Genomic DNA, 17,500 nt, shown 5'->3' on the forward strand with positions numbered 1-17,500 from the left:
TTGCCAGTTTTCGTGTTGGACCGCCCACACCGGGGTGCACGCATGCTTGCACATGGTGCGCCATATGGGGTGGTGCGTGTGTGGTGTGTTTGCGGTTACACCCCGCTCACTGTGACGTGTTCTGCTGCATATGAATGACACTAGGAGGGACCTGCGTGTGTGGGGCGCATCCTGTGTTAGTTTGAGGTGCGTAGTTTTGCCAGTTTTCGTGTTGGACCGCCCACACCGGGGTGCACGCATGCTTGCACATGGTGCGCCATATGGGGTGGTGCGTGTGTGGTGTGTTTGCGGTTACACCCCGCTCACTGTGACGTGTTCTGCTGCATATGAATGACACTAGGAGGGACCTGCGCGTGTGGGGCGCATCCTGTGTTAGTTTGAGGTGCGTAGTTTTGCCAGTTTTCGTGTTGGACCGCCCACACCGGGGTGCACGCATGCTTGCACATGGTGCGCCATATGGGGTGGTGCGTGTGTGGTGTGTTTGCGGTTACACCCCGCTCACTGTGACGTGTTCTGCTGCATATGAATGACACTAGGAGGGACCTGCGCGTGTGGGGCGCATCCTGTGTTAGTCTGAGGATGCACGCGTCTTTGTAGTTCGAGACATGGTTGTTGATGTGGTTGAATAGCAATATAGAAGATCTCGTGCAGGGAATGTCACACCAAATAAAACCCGCACAGGCGGTTAACAGGGCCCTATTAAGTCACGCACACGCACACACACACGGACGCATACTTTCTCTCTCTCTCTCTCTCCCTCTCTCTTTCTCTCTGTCTCCCGTCTGGCCGGGTTGTTGGTTGGTTTACATGAGTTAGAGGTGTCTGCTCAGACACTTTGGGCTTTGGTTGTTTTGCGGTGTGGCCGACTGGGAAAGGAGCTGATTTGCCAATTGCAGGTGCAATTACAGCCGAATGTGGGCCACCGGGAATGCAGACGCACCCCACAAGGCGAATGTCATGCAAGACACATCACAAAATGCAGTCTTTGGAAGATTTTCTTTCGCTCCTGCGCTTGGCCGTGTTGTGTTTCGCGGCGAATTTTCGTTCCTCTGGCTGTGTGGGTTTTTGTTGGTGCGTGTGCGAGTCAGCGAGAGCGCGTTGTGGGGTTGAGACTTCTTTGTTGTGCAAGAAGGAAAACCAACCAGCACAAGAAGAGAGAGGAAAAGAGCGAAAACGAGAGGAAGTTGTTTGTTGTTGTGTGTGCGCGGGCGAGACGTTGTGTGTGCGTGTGGTGTGCGTGTGGTTTGGCGTTTGCTTTTTTGTCTTCTTCTTCTTCTTGGGGTGAAGAGAGGGGAGCGTGCCCGGGAGCGATCGTTACGCGTTGCTGTCGTGTTTTTGTCTGCCAACCACAGCAGCCCCGCTTCCTTTCGGCATCACCACCATCGGTCGCGCGTGTGGAGAAAGAAGCAAGGGGAGCAGAAGGAGAGAAAAACCACAACAACGACAAGCAAGTTTGCGCAAAAAAACCGGCAAGAAGCAAAGCCGCAAAGGAGCCAGCCAGCCAACTTGGTAAGCGATTTGTTCACAGCCGAGCACGCATGCGCCTGTGTTCTTCTGGCGTGGGAACGTGCCCTCCCCTATCTTTAGTCTTGGTGGTTCGGCTTGATTGCCTTCTTCTTGCGAACGTGTGATGATCGTGATTGCTGTTGGTGGCTGAAGGAGAGGGAAGGGGGGAGGAGGGGGGAACAGGTTCAGACGTGCCCTCCCGCCTGCTTGCGTGCGTGTGCGTGCGTGTGCGTGCGTGTGCGTGCGTGTGCGTGTGCGTGCGTGTGCGTGCGTGACTTGGCTGGGGGCTTTTCCTGTTGTCGCTGCTGGTAGCAGTTGTCTCCCTTAAGGGCGCAAGCGAGTGCTCACTTTTTGGCTTGTTGCTTGCCCGCCTGCGTTGCTGACATGCGTGCTCCCTGACACCCCCAAAAACAGGCTTTGATTGTTGCTCGGGTCTGACTTCCCCGCCTGTCGTCAGACCACGTTGTGAAGGAGCATCCCATATCCAACCAACCAGATACACAGGTTTGGTTGCGCTGCGTTTGCGTACTTGTGAGGCGGTGACAACGATGATGATGAAGACGACGACCATGTTGACGGCGATGTGTGCCTGTGTGATCCCCCTGAGGGAGGGAGAGTTGTTGTGGTTGTTTGTTGAGTTGTTGCCTGTGTGCGCGCGCGCGTGTGTGTGCCCCTGTCCCCTTCTCTCTTTCTCACTCGCTCACATACACATCTTCACACACTCACATCAAACACACACACACACACGCACTTTTGTGTGCAGCATGTCAAAGACGAAGATGGACTCCAACGCCACCACGTCGTCTTCCAAGGACAAGAAGGGTTCCTCCTCGCCGCCAGCGGAGCAGACACAAAAGCCAGCGTCTCCCAATGGCACTGCCAATGGGCTTGCTGCACCCCACCCAAGTGACACCACTGCACCACCAGCCACAGCGACAGCAGTCACTGCCACGGACAGCAGCAACACCAACAACGCACCGCAGCCGGAACCAGCCAAGCCCGCCGCTCCGCCATCAACAAAGACAACTGGCACGGCGCAAGGTACGGGCACAGCGCACATGAACGGCCACACAGCTTCCACCCCTCATGAGGCTGCACAGCCCAAGTCACAGCCACAACCACACCCACAGCAACAGCAGCAGCCACAGCAGCAGCCACCGCAGCAGGCACAGCAGCAGCAAGCGGGGGCCACCGAAAGCAAACAGGCCAAGCCTGCCCGTGCGGCCAGCAGGGAAGGCCCGCCCTCACCCACAAAGCAGCGAAACACGGCGGCGGACCAGACGCCTGCGCAAGTTGGAAGCACGCCACAACCGCCACCGCAACAATCTGAACAGCAACAACCACAGCAACCACAGCAGCTACAGCAGCCACAACAGCCACAGCAGTCACAGCAGCCACAGCAACCACAACAAGGACAGCAACAGCAACAGACAGCAACAGGGGCGGCGCGTAAGGAATCGCAGCAAACCGCAGCTGCGCCTGTAACCAACCCAGCAGAGCGCGAAAAGCGCACCACCCGCCCCAGCAGCACCAGCAGCGGCAACGGCAGCGGCAACGGCAGCGGCAACGGCAGTGCAATTGCCCCCGCTGCCGGCACCAACGGCGGCACCGCTAAGCAGACAAGTGCCAACGCTTCCGTCGACAAGGCAGAGGCGACGGGCCGTATCGAGGGCACGTCGCACTACACGGCCACCGACGCGGCGGCGGCTCCGCCTGCCACCGGGCGCAAGTCGCAGCAGGCCGGTGTGGCCAACGCCACGAATGGAAACGGACATGCAACCACAACGGCCAATGCATCCACCACATCCACCGCCGCCACCACCACCACCACAGCGAAGCCGCAACAGGCGCAAGCGCCCGCATCGCAGGCACCCTCTGCCCAGCCGTCCACCCGCCCCTCGGAGAAGTCCACCACAACGGCGGCGTCGGAGCGCGAGAGGGACAGAGACGCCAAAGACAAGGACAGGGAGCGGGACCGCGAGCCAAAGCGCAGCACGGCGTCCCATGCCCGTGGGCGGCGCAACACGGCAGACGCCAACATGAAGGCTGCGGCCCGCAAGTCGGCCAAGGCGGTCAAGGCCACGACGGTCGTGGTGCCGGACCAGGACAGCGATGACGATGACGAGGCTCCAAAATACGCCACCCGCACCGTCGGTGGGCCCAGCGACGCCCCAGACAGATTCGAATGCGTATGTTGCCGTTCTTGCCGCAACTCTTGTTGTTGTTGTTGTTGTTGTTGTTGTTGTTGTTGTTGTTGTTGTTGTTGTTGTTGTTGTTGTTGTTGTTGTTGTTGTTGTTGTTGTTGTTGTTGTTGTTGTTGTTGTTGTTGTTGTTGTTGTTGTTGTTGTTGTTGTTGTTGTTGTTGTTGTTGTTGTTGTTGTGGTGTGTGTGTTAGGGGAGGAAGCGGCTGTTAGTGGTGGCGGTGTCAATGTGATGTCGGTTGATATTATGGCGGGATGTTGCTGGCACAGGCGGGCATGCCTTTCGTTTTCTTGCTGCCCCGCCCTTGTTCACCCTGCACGTGCGTGTATGCTTACCTCGCTCTTCTCTTTGCAGTACGATAAACTGCTTGGCAAAGGCAGCTTCAAGCGCGTGTACATCGGACACGACCGGCACGAGGGCTGCCAGATTGCCTGGAACGAAATCTCGGTCAGTGCTCATGAATGCGTGATGTGCATGTGTGTATACACGTGTGCGTTTATGTGTGGACCGGTGGGTTTGATTATTGCCGTGGATTGTCCCATGCTCTCTCTGCTTCTCAATTTTTTTCTCATGTGCATGCATGTCGTGTCCGATGCTCACCCCTTGTTGTTGTTGTTGTTGTTGTTGTTGTTGTTGTTGTTGTTGTTGTTGTTGTTGTTGTTGTTGTTGTTGTTGTTGTTGTTGTTGTTGTTGTTGTTGTTGTTGTTGCTGTTGTTGTTGTTGCTGCTGCTGTTGCCCCGCCACCTCCGCACACTCATCCGAATGCCAGGTCAACTCGAAAGACCTGGAGGCACGCGCAAGCCTGGAGGTGATGATCCTGCGGGAGCTCAACTCCAAGTACATTGTGAAATACGTGTCCGATTTTATGATGGCAGACACGGACATCCGCACGCGCGTGGTGATTACGGAGCTGATGATTGACGGCAACCTCAACGCCTACCTCAACAAGATGTTTTCCGACGGCAACGTCAAGCCCGCTGTTGTCGTCGCCTTCACCTCGCAGATTATCGCCGGGCTTGCGCACATGCACGACCGGCCCAAGCCCATTGTGCACCGCGACATCAAGTGCGACAACCTGTTCATCTCCAGCTCCGACCGCTCGCTGAAGATTGGCGACATGGGCCTGGCCACCCCCGAGGAGAATGCAAAGAAGAAGAGCGGAACTGTGCAGTTTATGGCGCCAGAGATGCTCTCGGAGTCGACCACATATGACCGCCGCGTCGACATTTACGCGCTGGGCATGGTCGTGTACGAGATGTTTGCCCGCCACTACCCTTACCACAACCTTACGCGCCCGAAAGTGGTGGAGAAGGTGACGGCGCACAAGCGCCCAGACGACTGGGACGCCGTCCTGCCCCAAGGGCCCATCCGCAACTTTGCCGAGCGCTGCGCATGCTTTGACCAAGCAAGCAGGTGTGTGTGTGTGTGTGCATGCGTTTGTGCATGCGTTCGTGTGTGTGTGTGTGCGTGTGTAAATGCGTTTGTGTGTGTGTGTGCGTGTGTAAATGCATGCACGAACTCGTTCTTGTTGCGGTTTGTGGAAGACACCTCCATGTTAGTGACCCTTTCTCTTGTCCCGTCTCATTGTCCTGTCCCGTCTCATTGTCCTGATCCCTCTTCCTTCGGTTGACCCGCACCATTCATGACCGCTTCACCTCACCATTTCCCCGTCGCCTCCTTGCTTTCATTGCTGCAGACCGCTGCATGTGTCCACGTTGCTTGAGGATGAGTTTATGACGCGCGCGTGGAACAAGGAGGTGGTGCCGACGGAGGTTGTGCTGGCGCCGCACAAGTCCCGGCTCAAGCTGGCGGCGGTGCGGCCAGAGGGGCTCGACCTGACGCTGGTGCGGCGGTACGAGATTTCCCGCTCGAACCAGGACCTGGGCACCGCAGCCATTGGCCTCGATGCCGTGGAGCAGCCGGACGTCGCCTTCCAGTGCGGCTGGGGCGAGAAGAGCATCGACGTCGCACACAGACTGGTGCGTGATGTGTGTTGTATGTGTATATATGCATGTGTTTTGTTTTATGTGGAGATGTGTTGCTGTTGGTTCCCTGAGGTCGGTTGTGTGGCCTTGATGAATTTTTTCGCCCACCTGCTCGCATATTCACACACGACACTTTCTCGTCGTCGTCGTCGTCGTCGTCTCTCCTCCTCCGCCTCCGCCTTCCCTTCCTCCCCACCCCCTCGTCCATCGTCCCTCACCACCATCCCATCCCTGATGTCATGTCGCTTTGCAGGTTGAGAACCAGCACATGCGGCGCTCGGACGAGACGCTGGTTGCCGCTGCCATTGACCGCTGCCGTGACATTATCCGCCCACAGTACGACGAGAACACGCAGGGCGCCTTTGCCTACAACGAGAAGCTCGACAGACGCGGCGTGCCGGCCAGCCACGAGAAGAAGGCCGCCCGCGCCGCAGCAAAGCAGCAGGCAGCTGTCAAGTCCTCCAGCAAGGCGCAGGGGCTGGGCAAGCTGAGCAAGGCGGCCAAGAGCGCGGCGGCGGCAACGGGCGGGGTCGCAGACGGCCTGTCGTCCTCTGTCGACGATGCGATTAAGGAGGTGGTGCAGAAGTGCAGCCCGGAGACGGCGCATGTGCTCAGGCGCCTGCAGACAAAGGCGGCAAAGCACGACGCAGACATCGAAGACCTCGAGGTGCGCAGTGTGCTTGTGTTTTTTTTCCCTTGCCGCTTGCTACGTGTCTGCCAATGTTTTACCGAGACCTTGCTTCGCTTCTCTCTTTGGAGACTTCGGTGTGGAGGAAGAGAAGGGAGAGAGGTTGGTGATTTGGCTAGACATGGTTGAAGCAGCAGCATTTCGGGGTAAGTCAATCAACCATGTCCCTGCTCTCAACACAATGTCTCTGTCGTGGTGCATCGGCCACCTTGCTTCTGCTGCTGTGACTCCCAAACAGGCACGCGTGTCCCGCTCGCAAAACCCAGACATCCTCACGGCGTACCACCGCGCAAAGCGGTGAGTGTGCGCAACACAACACAACACAACACATGCCTGCATACATGCACGTCTGCTATTGTCATTGTTTGTGCGCTCATACAACGCGCAACCCGAACAAACGCACATCACGCACTCGCGCTCAATCATTCACACTTACCACACCAATTGTAACCTGTGTTTGCTTTGCACTTGTGACGCGTTGTGTGCATGGAAATTTGCAGGCGCTACGCGGACGACCTGTCCCGCACGCGCCGCGAGTACCACCGGTACCTGCGCGCCCTCGAGAAGAACCAGATCCCCCACTTTTTGTCGCAGTCCGCTGGCGAAATGCACCGCCTCATGCGCGCGAACCCAGCGCTGGAGGACGCCATGATGGCCCTTGTTGATGCCGCACGGAGCTCAACAGTGCCTAGCACAGCCGGCTCAACCAGCAAGCGGCAGTACCACCATTACGCAAGCGAGTCGCAGGCAGGCTCAGTTGCTCAAGGTGCCGGTGGTGGTCGGTCGCGGCAGCGTGGCGGTGGTGGCGGCGGTGGTGGTGGTGAGTCATCACGCCTTGCCTCCACGCGCGGCCCTGCACCCTCTGCTGCGCCGCAGCAGCAGCAGCAGCAGCAGCAGCAGCAACAACAACAACAACAACAACAACAACAACAACAACAACAACAACAACAACAACAACAACAACAACAACAACAACAACAACAACCGCAGCAGGCTGCGCAAGCACAAGGAGCGGGGGCAGCTCAGCAGCCGCCACAACAGCCGCCTCAGCCAGCGCAGCAGGCGCAAGGTGCAAGCACAGCGCAGCAGGCGCAGCCCGTGGCGACCCACCAGACTGTGCAGCCTTCCCAGCAGCAGCAGCAACAACAACAACAACAACAATCACAACCGCGCCAAGCGGCTGCGCAAGCGCCTCAGCAGCAGCAAGCGAGTGATGCGCCGGTTGCTGTGCAACGCTCGAGACAGTCACTCCCACAGGCGGTGTCCTCACAACCGCAGCAGCAGCAGCAGCAGCAGCAGCCACAGGCAGTGCAGCCGCAGGCCCCGATCCAATCACAGGCTTCGTTGCAATCGCAGCCCTCGCTGCAATCTCAGCCTTCGCTCCAGTCGCAGCCCTCCATCCAACAACAGCAACCGCACCAACCCCAACAGCACCAACAGCAACGGCAACAACAGCAACAGCAGCAGCAGCAGCCGCCGCCCACCTTGTTGCAACAGTATCAGCATCCGGTCCCCCCTTATGCACCAACACCATTGCAAGCCCAGCGCTTGCAGGCATCACAGTCGCTGGCGTATCCGCAAATGCTGCACCTGACACCGCAGCAGCAGTATCAAATGCTGCACCCGTTTTCGTCGACTCCTGCCATGCTGACCAACTCGCAGCTCGAGCAGGTGCTCCAGCAACAGCAGCTGCAACAACAACTGCACCAACAACAGCAGCAGCACCTCCAGCAGCAGCAGCAACAGCAGCAGCAGCAGCAACCGCACTCCCAGCCGTCCCAGCAGCAACATCAGCAGCCGCAGCCCCAATATGGCATTGTGTTCAACCCCGCCATGGCTGCCCAATCAGGCGCCCCGGGGTTCTTTGCGCCAACTGCAGGCCAAGGCACCGCTGGCGGCATTCGCTCGTCCGGCAGCACAACGCCACAGGTCTCCGTAACACCGGCTCTGTCTACGCCAGCCTCGCAGCAGCAGCACCAGCTGTTCGTTCAGCTTCCCACGCACCAGCAGCAGCAGCCACAACCACAGCAGCCACAGCCACAGCAGCAGCAGCAGCAGCAGCAACATGGTCTCGGTGGCCCGCGCAGCCTCTCACTGCCTGCTGGGACTGTTGCATCTGTTGCGTCGGCGGTACCTGGTACCCGCGCACAGGGGTGGGGTGCCCAGCAGCAGCATCAGCAACAGCAGCAACAACAGGCACAGCAGCAGCATTTGGGGGTGCCTGGCGCAGCCCACAGCTTCCCAACGACACCGACTGCCACAACTGCGCCCGTGTTCTGGGGTGTTGTGCCTGGTGTGCCGAGCAGCAGCGGGGTGTTGGCCTCGATGGCGCCCGTGGTGTCGCAGCCGCAGGTGCTGTCCCGCCGTGAGAGCCGCGACCACACGCCCGCAACCATGGCAGCGGCAGCACACACGCCGCACAGCAAGAAGCAGCAGCAGCAGCAGCAGCAGCAGCAGCAGCAGCAGCAGCAGCAACACCAGTCACAGCCACATTCACAGCCACATTCACAGTCACAGTCACAGCAACCACAACAACAGCCTCAGCAACAACAGTTGCAAGCAGCGCAACAGCAGCACCAGCAGCAGCAGCAACAGCAGCAGCATGCACTCCAGGCACCGGCTCCACAACACCCCCAACCGCAGGCGTCCGCGCCCCAGCAGCAGGCGCAGATGCCTCGTTGCCAGGAGCAGCCGTTACAGCATCCACACGTGCAGCGGGCCGTGAGCGTATCGCGGGAACACCAGTCACAGCAGCAACGAAACAGCGACCAGCACAACAGCACCTCCTCAGAGCCCGCTGTTCTGCCCAGTGGCGGCACGACCACAACCACCAACATGAAGGCACAGCCAGTCACCGTCTTTGACGAAGGCCCAACCACCGTGTGAGGGGGCTGTTGTTGTTGTTGTTGTTGTTGTTGTTGTTGTTGTTGTTGTTGTGGCTGTGTGTGGTGGCGACACATGCTGCGTCAATTGTGACTGGAACAGTAACTGCACTGATTTGTTGCATTGGTTTGTTCAATTTGCCGACCGCTTGCTGCCAGTTGACCTGTATGCTGTAAGATATCTTTGACTCGCTGTGCACTGCTGTGTTGTTTGCCCGCTCAATAATTTTTCTCTCTATTTTGTTATCTGAACCGTGTGCATGTCACGCCACGCGCACATGCTTGCTTTTCTCCTGATGTGTAGATGACTTGTTCGACTTGTGTGCTCGTGTGTGTGTATGTGTGTGTGTGTGTGTGTGTGTGTGTGTGTGTGTGTGTGTGTGTGTGTGTGTGTGTGTGGAATGAGCGTTTTCTTGGGGCATCGTGATTGCGCTTCCCGCATATGTGTATTGATTGATCAGTAGAGGCAAGCAAACTGAACCCCGCAGACAAGCATGAGAGAGAGAGAGTGTGTGTGGTGTGTGTGGTGTGTGTGTGGTGTGTGTGTGTGTGTGTGCGTGCGTGCGTGTGTGTGTGTGTGTGTGTGTGTGTGTGTGTGTGTGTGTGTGTGTGTGTGTGTGTGTGTGTGTGTGTGTGTGTGTGTGTGTGTGTGTGTGTGTCGTGTGTGTGGTTGTTTTTTTTTTTTTCAGATCAGTTACGACGCGATGACGGCGATGCTGGCGAGGGCGTTGGAAAAGTTGTCACTCGCAGACACTAGAGCAGTGATGGGAGCCAGGATAGTGGGTGTGAGCGGGAAGTGAATGAGAACAGTGCGAGAGAAAACCGCACCGAGATAGATACAGCACGTGGGGTCTTATACACGCACACACACATGTGCACACACACACACATGTACACACACGTGCACACACACATGTACACACACACACACACGTTCACAAGTTGTACCTGTGAGGTCGCTGAGGTTGTATTGGTCATCGCCCAAGAGCTCGTTGTTGTCCTGTGGCACACATGCATATGGATGTAAGTACGACGATGATGCCTTGGCAGACAATGCACGTTGGGTCAATGGCATTGCACACGCCACTCGGCATGACGCGCGCGCACAGGCGTTCGACCACACGCACCCTGATCTCGACGCTTTGGATGCTATCCACTCCACTCATCTCCAATCGGAACGTCATAAAGTACAGGTAAGACGCCTCCTTTGGCCTGCACAGCCAAGGTTGCGTGGGTGAAGCGGCGGTAGTGAGAGAGTGTGTGTGTGTGAGAGAGAGAGTGTGTGTGAAAGTGAGTGTGCTCTGGGCGTGGGCAAGGGCGCTGGGCTGACGAGGACACACACACACACACACACACACACACACACACACACACACATACACACACACACACACACACACACACACACACACACACACACACACACCAGCACCAACACACACATGCACATTCACATACCTTTGCACGACGCAGCGGTACATGTCATCTGCCCGTTCGATGGTGATGAACCATTGCTCGTCTGCTCCTGCTGCTGCTGCTTCTCCTTCGACTGCTTCGATCCCGGCACAAGCCGCTTGATGGATTCCCACAGCCCACTGTGCAAGTGCGTATTGGAGACGGTTTGACGAATGAACAATGCTTGTCACACATGACACACGTGGCGCACACACACACATGGCACTGCTGTCCTCCAGCAGCTTTGCAGCCTCCATCCCAGGCCGTCGTTCAACTGACACGGACACGAACGTGCCGCTCAGGTCGTGCACGAGGATAACGGGTGCATCGTGGGGCGAGTGCGAATCAGCGCCCTTCACGCGCGAAAGCGCAAAGATGTCTGAGGACCTGCCCTCTCGCAAGGACAGCTGCCACGCCCCGGGGGTCGCCTTGAGCTGGAAGTAGCCCAGGTTCGCCATCACCAGCGTGTCGTACATCGAGCCATGCGTGCGCGTGCCTGACAACAACCAAGGGTTGGGGAAAAGGAGGGGGACAGTGAGAACGTGAGTTGTGATGCATGGCTGCGGCTACAAGCACAGCGTGGCAGTACTATGACACAACCAACACGGGCGCGGCCAGCATTAGCACCACCACCACCACCATTAATGATGTGTGAACGCCCCCTTGCGTTATTCATTGCGCGCACCGCCGCATCGACCGCACATGAAGCAACGCGCAACTTTATACACTCACCGAGTTCCAGCTGGAGGCCGGCTGTTGGGCGGCGTGTCGTCGCTTCAACGCACGAGCCCTCGACCGCCATGTGCTCTGTAGTGGTCACCGGGCAGATAAAGGTGAGTTTGCCCAGGGGCGGGGGGAGGAGGTGCAAAAGCGGGATGACGACAGGAGTTGCCGCAAAGAGCAAGGAAACGTGGACCCAGCCTCATGCACATGCCCGCACGCAAACACAACACAAAAACGCAACGCAACAACACAACGCAACACAATACATGAAACCAACCAACCAACCACTACCTCACCGAGCTCAAAGACCGCGTGCACGCCGCGCTGGCTGCTCTGAAGGTGGATGTTGTCCAGGTCGTGCTTCGACTCAACGCTCTTCACCATCCATGATGCTGGCGTCTCCAGGCCAAGCGTAAGCAGCGATGCACGTGGGAGGTTGGCAAACACAGCGCGCGGGCCAGGGTCGAGCGTGCCATCATCGGAGAAGGTGATCGCGGGCATGACTGCACGGTAAAACCGCTTCACAGGCATCTCGGAGACGCGTGGCGTTGGGTTGAGCAGCAGCGTGATGTGCACGGCGGTGTGCTGCATGAGGAGCGACAGCGCCGGGCCCATGCGCTGGCCGCCGTCAGAGGCAGGGTCCACAATCGCATACACCTTGGCATGTGCACACAGCAGCGAAGATGAGAAAGCGGCGGTGACGTGCCGTGATGATCGCGGCAGCAGGTGAGCAATCAGCTGCAATGCGATGATAGGAGCATACCCCCAAGACCCAACCAACCAACCAAATGACACAACATCACAAACGAAACAAAGTGCCCACCTGGTGAGGTGTGCGGCCAGACTGCCCAACGAGCGCAGATGTGAGCTCAAGTGCAGAGTGTGTTGTGTCGAGTCCTTTGAAGAGAGACAGATCAACGCGCCGCACTTGCTGGCCCTGCTCTGCGCTCTCCGCAGCACGCATACGGCTGCGACTCAACACTGCGCACACGCCAACAACAACATCGTTGCGGTATTGCAGGGCACGGGCATCATCGTCGCCGCTGCCGGCTGCGTACGCTGGGGGTGTGGCCAGCTGCGTCTGGTCGATGTGGCGCACGATTGCACGCGTGTTGATGCTGTCGCCATGACGCTTGTCCAGCTGGTGGTAATCGGCAGCACGCAGGGCACGATCCGTCATGGGGCCTGTTTTGTGGTGGTGGTAGTGGTAGGTGGTTGGTTGAAGTGAGCGAGTATGACCGACAAAGGTACTCGCCCTCTCATGCGTGCACAGGTACACAAAGACAAGCAATCACACACACACACACACACACACACACACACACACACACACACACACACACACACACACACACACACACACAAGCAACCACACACACACAAGCAACCACACACACACAACCACACACACAAGCAACCACACACACAAGCAACCACACACACACACAACCACACACACAAAACACACACACACACAACCACAAAACACACCGCACCACCCCCACGAACCAAAGACGTGGCCATTGAGTATGACGGTGGTGGCGGCAGGCGGAAGGCCAAACGCTTCGATCATACTGCGCTTGCTTGCAAGCAATGATGAGAACGAATCTTCGTCCTCCTTCACCTTGGCCATCACGTCCGCCCACGCCTTGACGCCCACAACCGTCTGGCCAAGCGCATTCGAAACGGCGTCGCCAGCCAGCACGCGCTCCAGCACCTTCCCTGCAACACCAAGCGCCTTGCTTGCAGGCACATATCGCGCAACTGCCTGCAAGTACGTCTCGAGTTGCTGCCCCGGCGTGTCGCGGGCGCCGCCGTGGAGAATGGCGACGCGAAGCTTCGACGTGCTCAGTTGGCGCCGCAGAAGCTCAAACGCCGACAGCTGGCCATCGCGTGTGTCAAGGTCCACCACCAGCCAGTATGTCATCGGCTTGACAGAGGGGTGTGTCTCCGGCTTGGTCGTGTACGCAACGTGCGCGAGCAGCTTGTCTGCTGGGTGCTCAGGGTCGGCCGGCTGCGCCACGTGCAAGTGGGATGGGGAGGTGAGGAGCGAGGGCAGCACGCGGGACGAGACGCCCTGCTTCATGAAGAAGTCCAACACGTCACTGTGGTCGGAGAGCCAGCCGTAGTACACGGCACGCTGAATGGCGGGTAGCGTGCTGGTCATTGCTGTGTGCACCTGCGACAGCACCTATCGCGGACATGAGGAGAGGCGAAGGAGAACGAAAAGAGCGGTGCATGTACGTATGTTAGCAAGGCGGTGCACAAGGCGCAGGAAGGCTGGCAGGAAACACACGCATACGCACACACAATACGCAAACAATACAAACGCACAAACAATACACAAACAATACACAATACACACAACAAAAACCACAAAGACACACGATACACACAACATGATGCACAGGAACAAGCAGACCAGACCTCATCTGGCTGCCCCGGTGTGAGCGGCTCTCCGTTGAAGAGAACAACGGGCTCTGCGTTGTCGCCAAGGCCAAGCTTGTGCACAAACACATCCATCTTCTTGCGTGTCTTGTCGTATGTTGTGCTTGCAGGCAACAGCTTCTCCCACGTGCTCATGTCGTACTGTGCCACAAACGCCTCTCGCAGCACATCGACCAGCTCGCCGTCGCCGCCATCGCCGGCCACCGAATCTGCCATAGCCTTGAAGAGTGCTGTCAGGAATGCAAACGCCTTGATGTTGGAGCCTTTGCGCTTGACGTACTCAAACGCGCGTGCCACCAACACGCCGGCTGTTGGCACGCTGTCCTCGTCCAAGTCACCGTTCACCTTCTCCGTCGATGAATACGGCTCAAACGCCGGCACGCGGGCGGTGATGGCGGCCTGGCCCTGGCTCGTCGCAAACACCACGCCCACGCGCACCGGCAGTTTGTTCTCAAATACCTCGTGGTGAAGTGCTGACAGGAGTGCGCGGTCTTCAGCACGCGCCGGGTTGATGACAGCCGTGAGCGTGTACATGTTGCGGGCGACGTGGCGCTGGTGTGGTGGCGGGCCTGGCCGCAGGAGCGTGACGAGGCTGGAAGCCCAGCGACTGTACATGCTGTCCTTCTCAAGGTTGTTCATGTACTTGACGGCAGAGGAACGCACGTCCACGCGTTTTGGCGTGGCCGGGGCCTGGTGTGACGCAAGCAGGCTGTTGATGGCGTGGGCAGTGTCTGCATCCGTTCCCAGCTGTTGCAAGGAGCCTAGCGTGTCGCTCTCGCTCTGAATCACCTTCAACAGGCTGAACAGGTTCGTGTTGGACGTCACATCTGTGTAGACCCCGTCAACAATGAGGGCGGACGTGCCTGGGGAGATGCCAAACTGCTGCATGCTGCGTTGGTTGGTCTCCACCTCCTTGCGAAACGCGTCCCCAACCTTCACGCCAACGAGCGTGTGTGCAATGGAAGGGAAGTTCTGGCTGACACGCTGGAGCATGCCCACGGGCTCCTTGGCTGTCATCACCCTCTGCGCCGCCTGGAACGAAATGTCCTGCAGCTCCCACGCCTGACACGGTGTGAGAGGAGGAGGGGAGGAGAAATGGAGAGAGAGAGATTGTGTGTGTGTGCGTGTGCGTGCGCGTGTGTGTGTGTGAGTGTGTGAGTGTGAGTGTGAGTGTGTGAGTGAGTGTGTGTGTGTGTGTGTGAGTGCGTGTGCGTGTGTGTATGTGGACAAGGAACAACAGCACGCCTCCAACAGTGCAAGCACAGGTGTTTCGGTTGCACCTTAAGATCCTTGATGACAGCGGTGTTGTTCAGGAGCACGCTCCTAAATGCATCCAGGTCGTCTGTCTTGTCTGGATACAGGCGCCGCAGGCTGTGGCGTGGTGTGTTGTGCAACGTTGAGGCGTGATGGGAGCAGGATGAGGGTGAATAAGCCATACAAGAGGCAGCATCACGTGTCCGAATGATCGTTGGAATTATTCACATCCAAGCTCATACATGATCTCATATGTGTGTGTGTGTGTGATTGCCGGGGACGTACGTTGTGAAGGAGAAGCCAGCCACTTCATCCTCACTGTCATCCACAGCAGCGGTGGTAGCATCATCATCTGCAGCAAAGCAGTGGCGGTGGTGGCGATGAAGGTGATGGGGTGAGGGATGGCGAAGAAGAACAGGCGTACGGTGATTGTGCGTGTGCTGTGGCAGGTTTCCAGTGCACATGCACGAGCAAGCGCAGCAACGGGCCCACACATGCCCGCATGTCGTGTTCAGCTCAATTGTGCTCATCAGACCTTGCACGGCAGCGTCGTCCATCACAGTGTACTCTGTCTTCTTGATGGCGAGCTCGGCGCCCCAGCCAACCAGGCGCATGCGCGATGCAGGCGTGCCTGCAAGCAAACATACAGAGGGTGAGTTGATGGGTGGCGGGGCGGGGGCAGAAAAGAGATGTGGGTGGGACCACAGAGAGAGAGAGAGAGAGAGTGTGTGTGTGTGTGTGTGTGTGTGTGTGCAAGATGTGTGTGTGTGTGTGTGTGTTTGTGTGTGCAAGATGTGTGTGTGTGTGTGTGTTTTGCCAAATAACATGACAATAGAGTCGTGGTGGATGGCTGGTGTTACGTTGCAGATGCCGCAGCACATATTGGACTTTCCCTTCTTGACAGAGCTGCGACAGGGCTTCGTGCCAGTCCTGTTGAGTGGGGGCGTTAGTGACTGGGGTGAGAGGGAGGCACGGAGGTAGGGGGATGGTTGCGTCATACAAATACATGTGCACCGTCAAGACAAAGGCAAACAGTTACGTAGACACACACAGACACACCCACACACACACACACAGACACACACACAGACACAGTGCAGGGGGACAGAGACGGACACACAGACAGACACAGACACACAAACACACAGACACACAGACACACACACAGACACACAGACACACACACACACACAACCTTGAAGGAGGGCGAGCCAATGTCCGCGTAGAGAACGACGACCGGCACGTCATTGCGGGAGGAGGAGGGGCGGATATGATCGACGTCGTAGACGGTGGATGGAGGATCCGACGCCGTGGAGATGATGGCGCTCAGGTCAGCGGCGCTGCAGGTGGCGGACTGGCCAACCACAGCCACAGCCTCGCAGCTGTACGGTGGAGGGAACGCGTGGGTGAATGTGTGTGTGTGTGTGTGACGAGAAGGTAGGCAAGAGGGACACTGGAGCTCACGCAACAGGACTCACTTGTCGTTTGCACTGAGCAGGGCGCTGTCGTCTTGTCCAATTTGGAAGAACATGGCCACCTTTGGTGACTTGGTGCGGGCACTCAGCGACAGCTGTCACGCGTGCGTGTGTATGCATGTATGTGTGTGTGCATGTGTTGTGTGCGTGTGTGTGTGTGTATGCATGTATGTGTGTGTGTGTGTGTTGTGTGCGTGTGTGTTAGAAGAGAGGACACACAGCGCCCCACACACTCCACCACAGTGCCAGAGGGCTCACCTTGACTGCGTCCACTGAGCTGGCGGATAACAGGTCCTCCGTAATGGAGAGTGCTCGCTCATACCCGTCTGTGGTCGGTTGGGCATGTGGGCAAACGTGTGTTGAGTGGAATGCAGTGTGAGCACTGCCAGTGGCTGAGGAAGGGAAGCACATGTGTCCATCAACTGTGCACAGGAGAACACGCACACATATACACACATACACACACACAAACACACACACATATACACGCATACACATAGACATATACACACACGCGCATGCACGCACACTCGCTCACACAAACACACACACACACTTACACACCCGCCCACATGCATGTACGCACACGCACAGACCTTGGTCGTGCTTGACAGCGCCAGCCTGTGCAAACGCGTCCACAAAGCTCCAGAAGTGCTGTTCGCTCACGTCTCCCAGGAGCTCGCTGCGGCAAGTTGGCACACCAAAGGGAACCATGAGCTGAAGTTAGAGGGAGCAGCGATGCAAGGCGGATAGCAGGCGTCAACACCAACACCAGTGACACACACACACCAGTGACACACACACACACACCCACACACACACCCACACACACACACACACACACACACACACACACACACACACACACACACACACACACAC

At 57.6% G+C, this 17,500-nt stretch overlaps 2 protein-coding genes across 2 annotated transcripts in view; one reads left to right on the forward strand and one right to left on the reverse strand.

Moving 5' to 3' along the window:
* Positions 1 to 1,124: 1,124 nt before the first annotated feature.
* On the forward strand, positions 1,125 to 9,267 carry PTSG_07404 (WNK protein kinase; the record flags this gene model as incomplete). The annotated part of the gene is made up of 9 exons (XM_004990847.1): positions 1,125 to 1,509; positions 1,921 to 2,010; positions 2,270 to 3,695; positions 4,063 to 4,155; positions 4,478 to 5,121; positions 5,405 to 5,687; positions 5,947 to 6,360; positions 6,620 to 6,678; positions 6,882 to 9,267. The coding sequence occupies exons 3-9, from the start codon at positions 2,271 to 2,273 to the stop codon at positions 9,265 to 9,267; spliced, it is 5,304 nt and encodes a 1,767-aa protein (XP_004990904.1). The 5' UTR covers positions 1,125 to 1,509; positions 1,921 to 2,010; position 2,270.
* A 690-nt stretch (positions 9,268 to 9,957) lies between these two features.
* The window catches only part of PTSG_07405 (uncharacterized protein), a gene marked incomplete at its 3' end in the record, with an annotated part of 7,818 nt that continues 275 nt past the window's right edge, over positions 9,958 to 17,500 (reverse strand). Inside the window, exons 2-20 of the mRNA XM_004990848.1 lie at positions 17,215 to 17,300; positions 16,877 to 16,944; positions 16,622 to 16,713; positions 16,339 to 16,525; positions 16,004 to 16,073; positions 15,679 to 15,774; positions 15,429 to 15,495; positions 15,170 to 15,260; positions 13,869 to 14,951; positions 12,951 to 13,632; positions 12,265 to 12,626; positions 11,738 to 12,098; positions 11,451 to 11,525; positions 10,938 to 11,214; positions 10,773 to 10,858; positions 10,722 to 10,749; positions 10,391 to 10,475; positions 10,212 to 10,263; positions 9,958 to 10,016 (exon numbers count right to left, since the gene is read on the reverse strand). Of these exons, the coding sequence (XP_004990905.1) occupies positions 9,958 to 10,016; positions 10,212 to 10,263; positions 10,391 to 10,475; positions 10,722 to 10,749; positions 10,773 to 10,858; positions 10,938 to 11,214; positions 11,451 to 11,525; positions 11,738 to 12,098; positions 12,265 to 12,626; positions 12,951 to 13,632; positions 13,869 to 14,951; positions 15,170 to 15,260; positions 15,429 to 15,495; positions 15,679 to 15,774; positions 16,004 to 16,073; positions 16,339 to 16,525; positions 16,622 to 16,713; positions 16,877 to 16,944; positions 17,215 to 17,300 (3,907 nt within the window). The remainder of the gene's footprint in view (positions 10,017 to 10,211; positions 10,264 to 10,390; positions 10,476 to 10,721; positions 10,750 to 10,772; positions 10,859 to 10,937; positions 11,215 to 11,450; positions 11,526 to 11,737; positions 12,099 to 12,264; positions 12,627 to 12,950; positions 13,633 to 13,868; positions 14,952 to 15,169; positions 15,261 to 15,428; positions 15,496 to 15,678; positions 15,775 to 16,003; positions 16,074 to 16,338; positions 16,526 to 16,621; positions 16,714 to 16,876; positions 16,945 to 17,214; positions 17,301 to 17,500) is intronic.

The sequence above is a fragment of the Salpingoeca rosetta genome (assembly GCF_000188695.1).
Source record: "Salpingoeca rosetta unplaced genomic scaffold supercont1.22, whole genome shotgun sequence".
Taxonomy (NCBI): domain Eukaryota; class Choanoflagellata; order Craspedida; family Salpingoecidae; genus Salpingoeca; species Salpingoeca rosetta.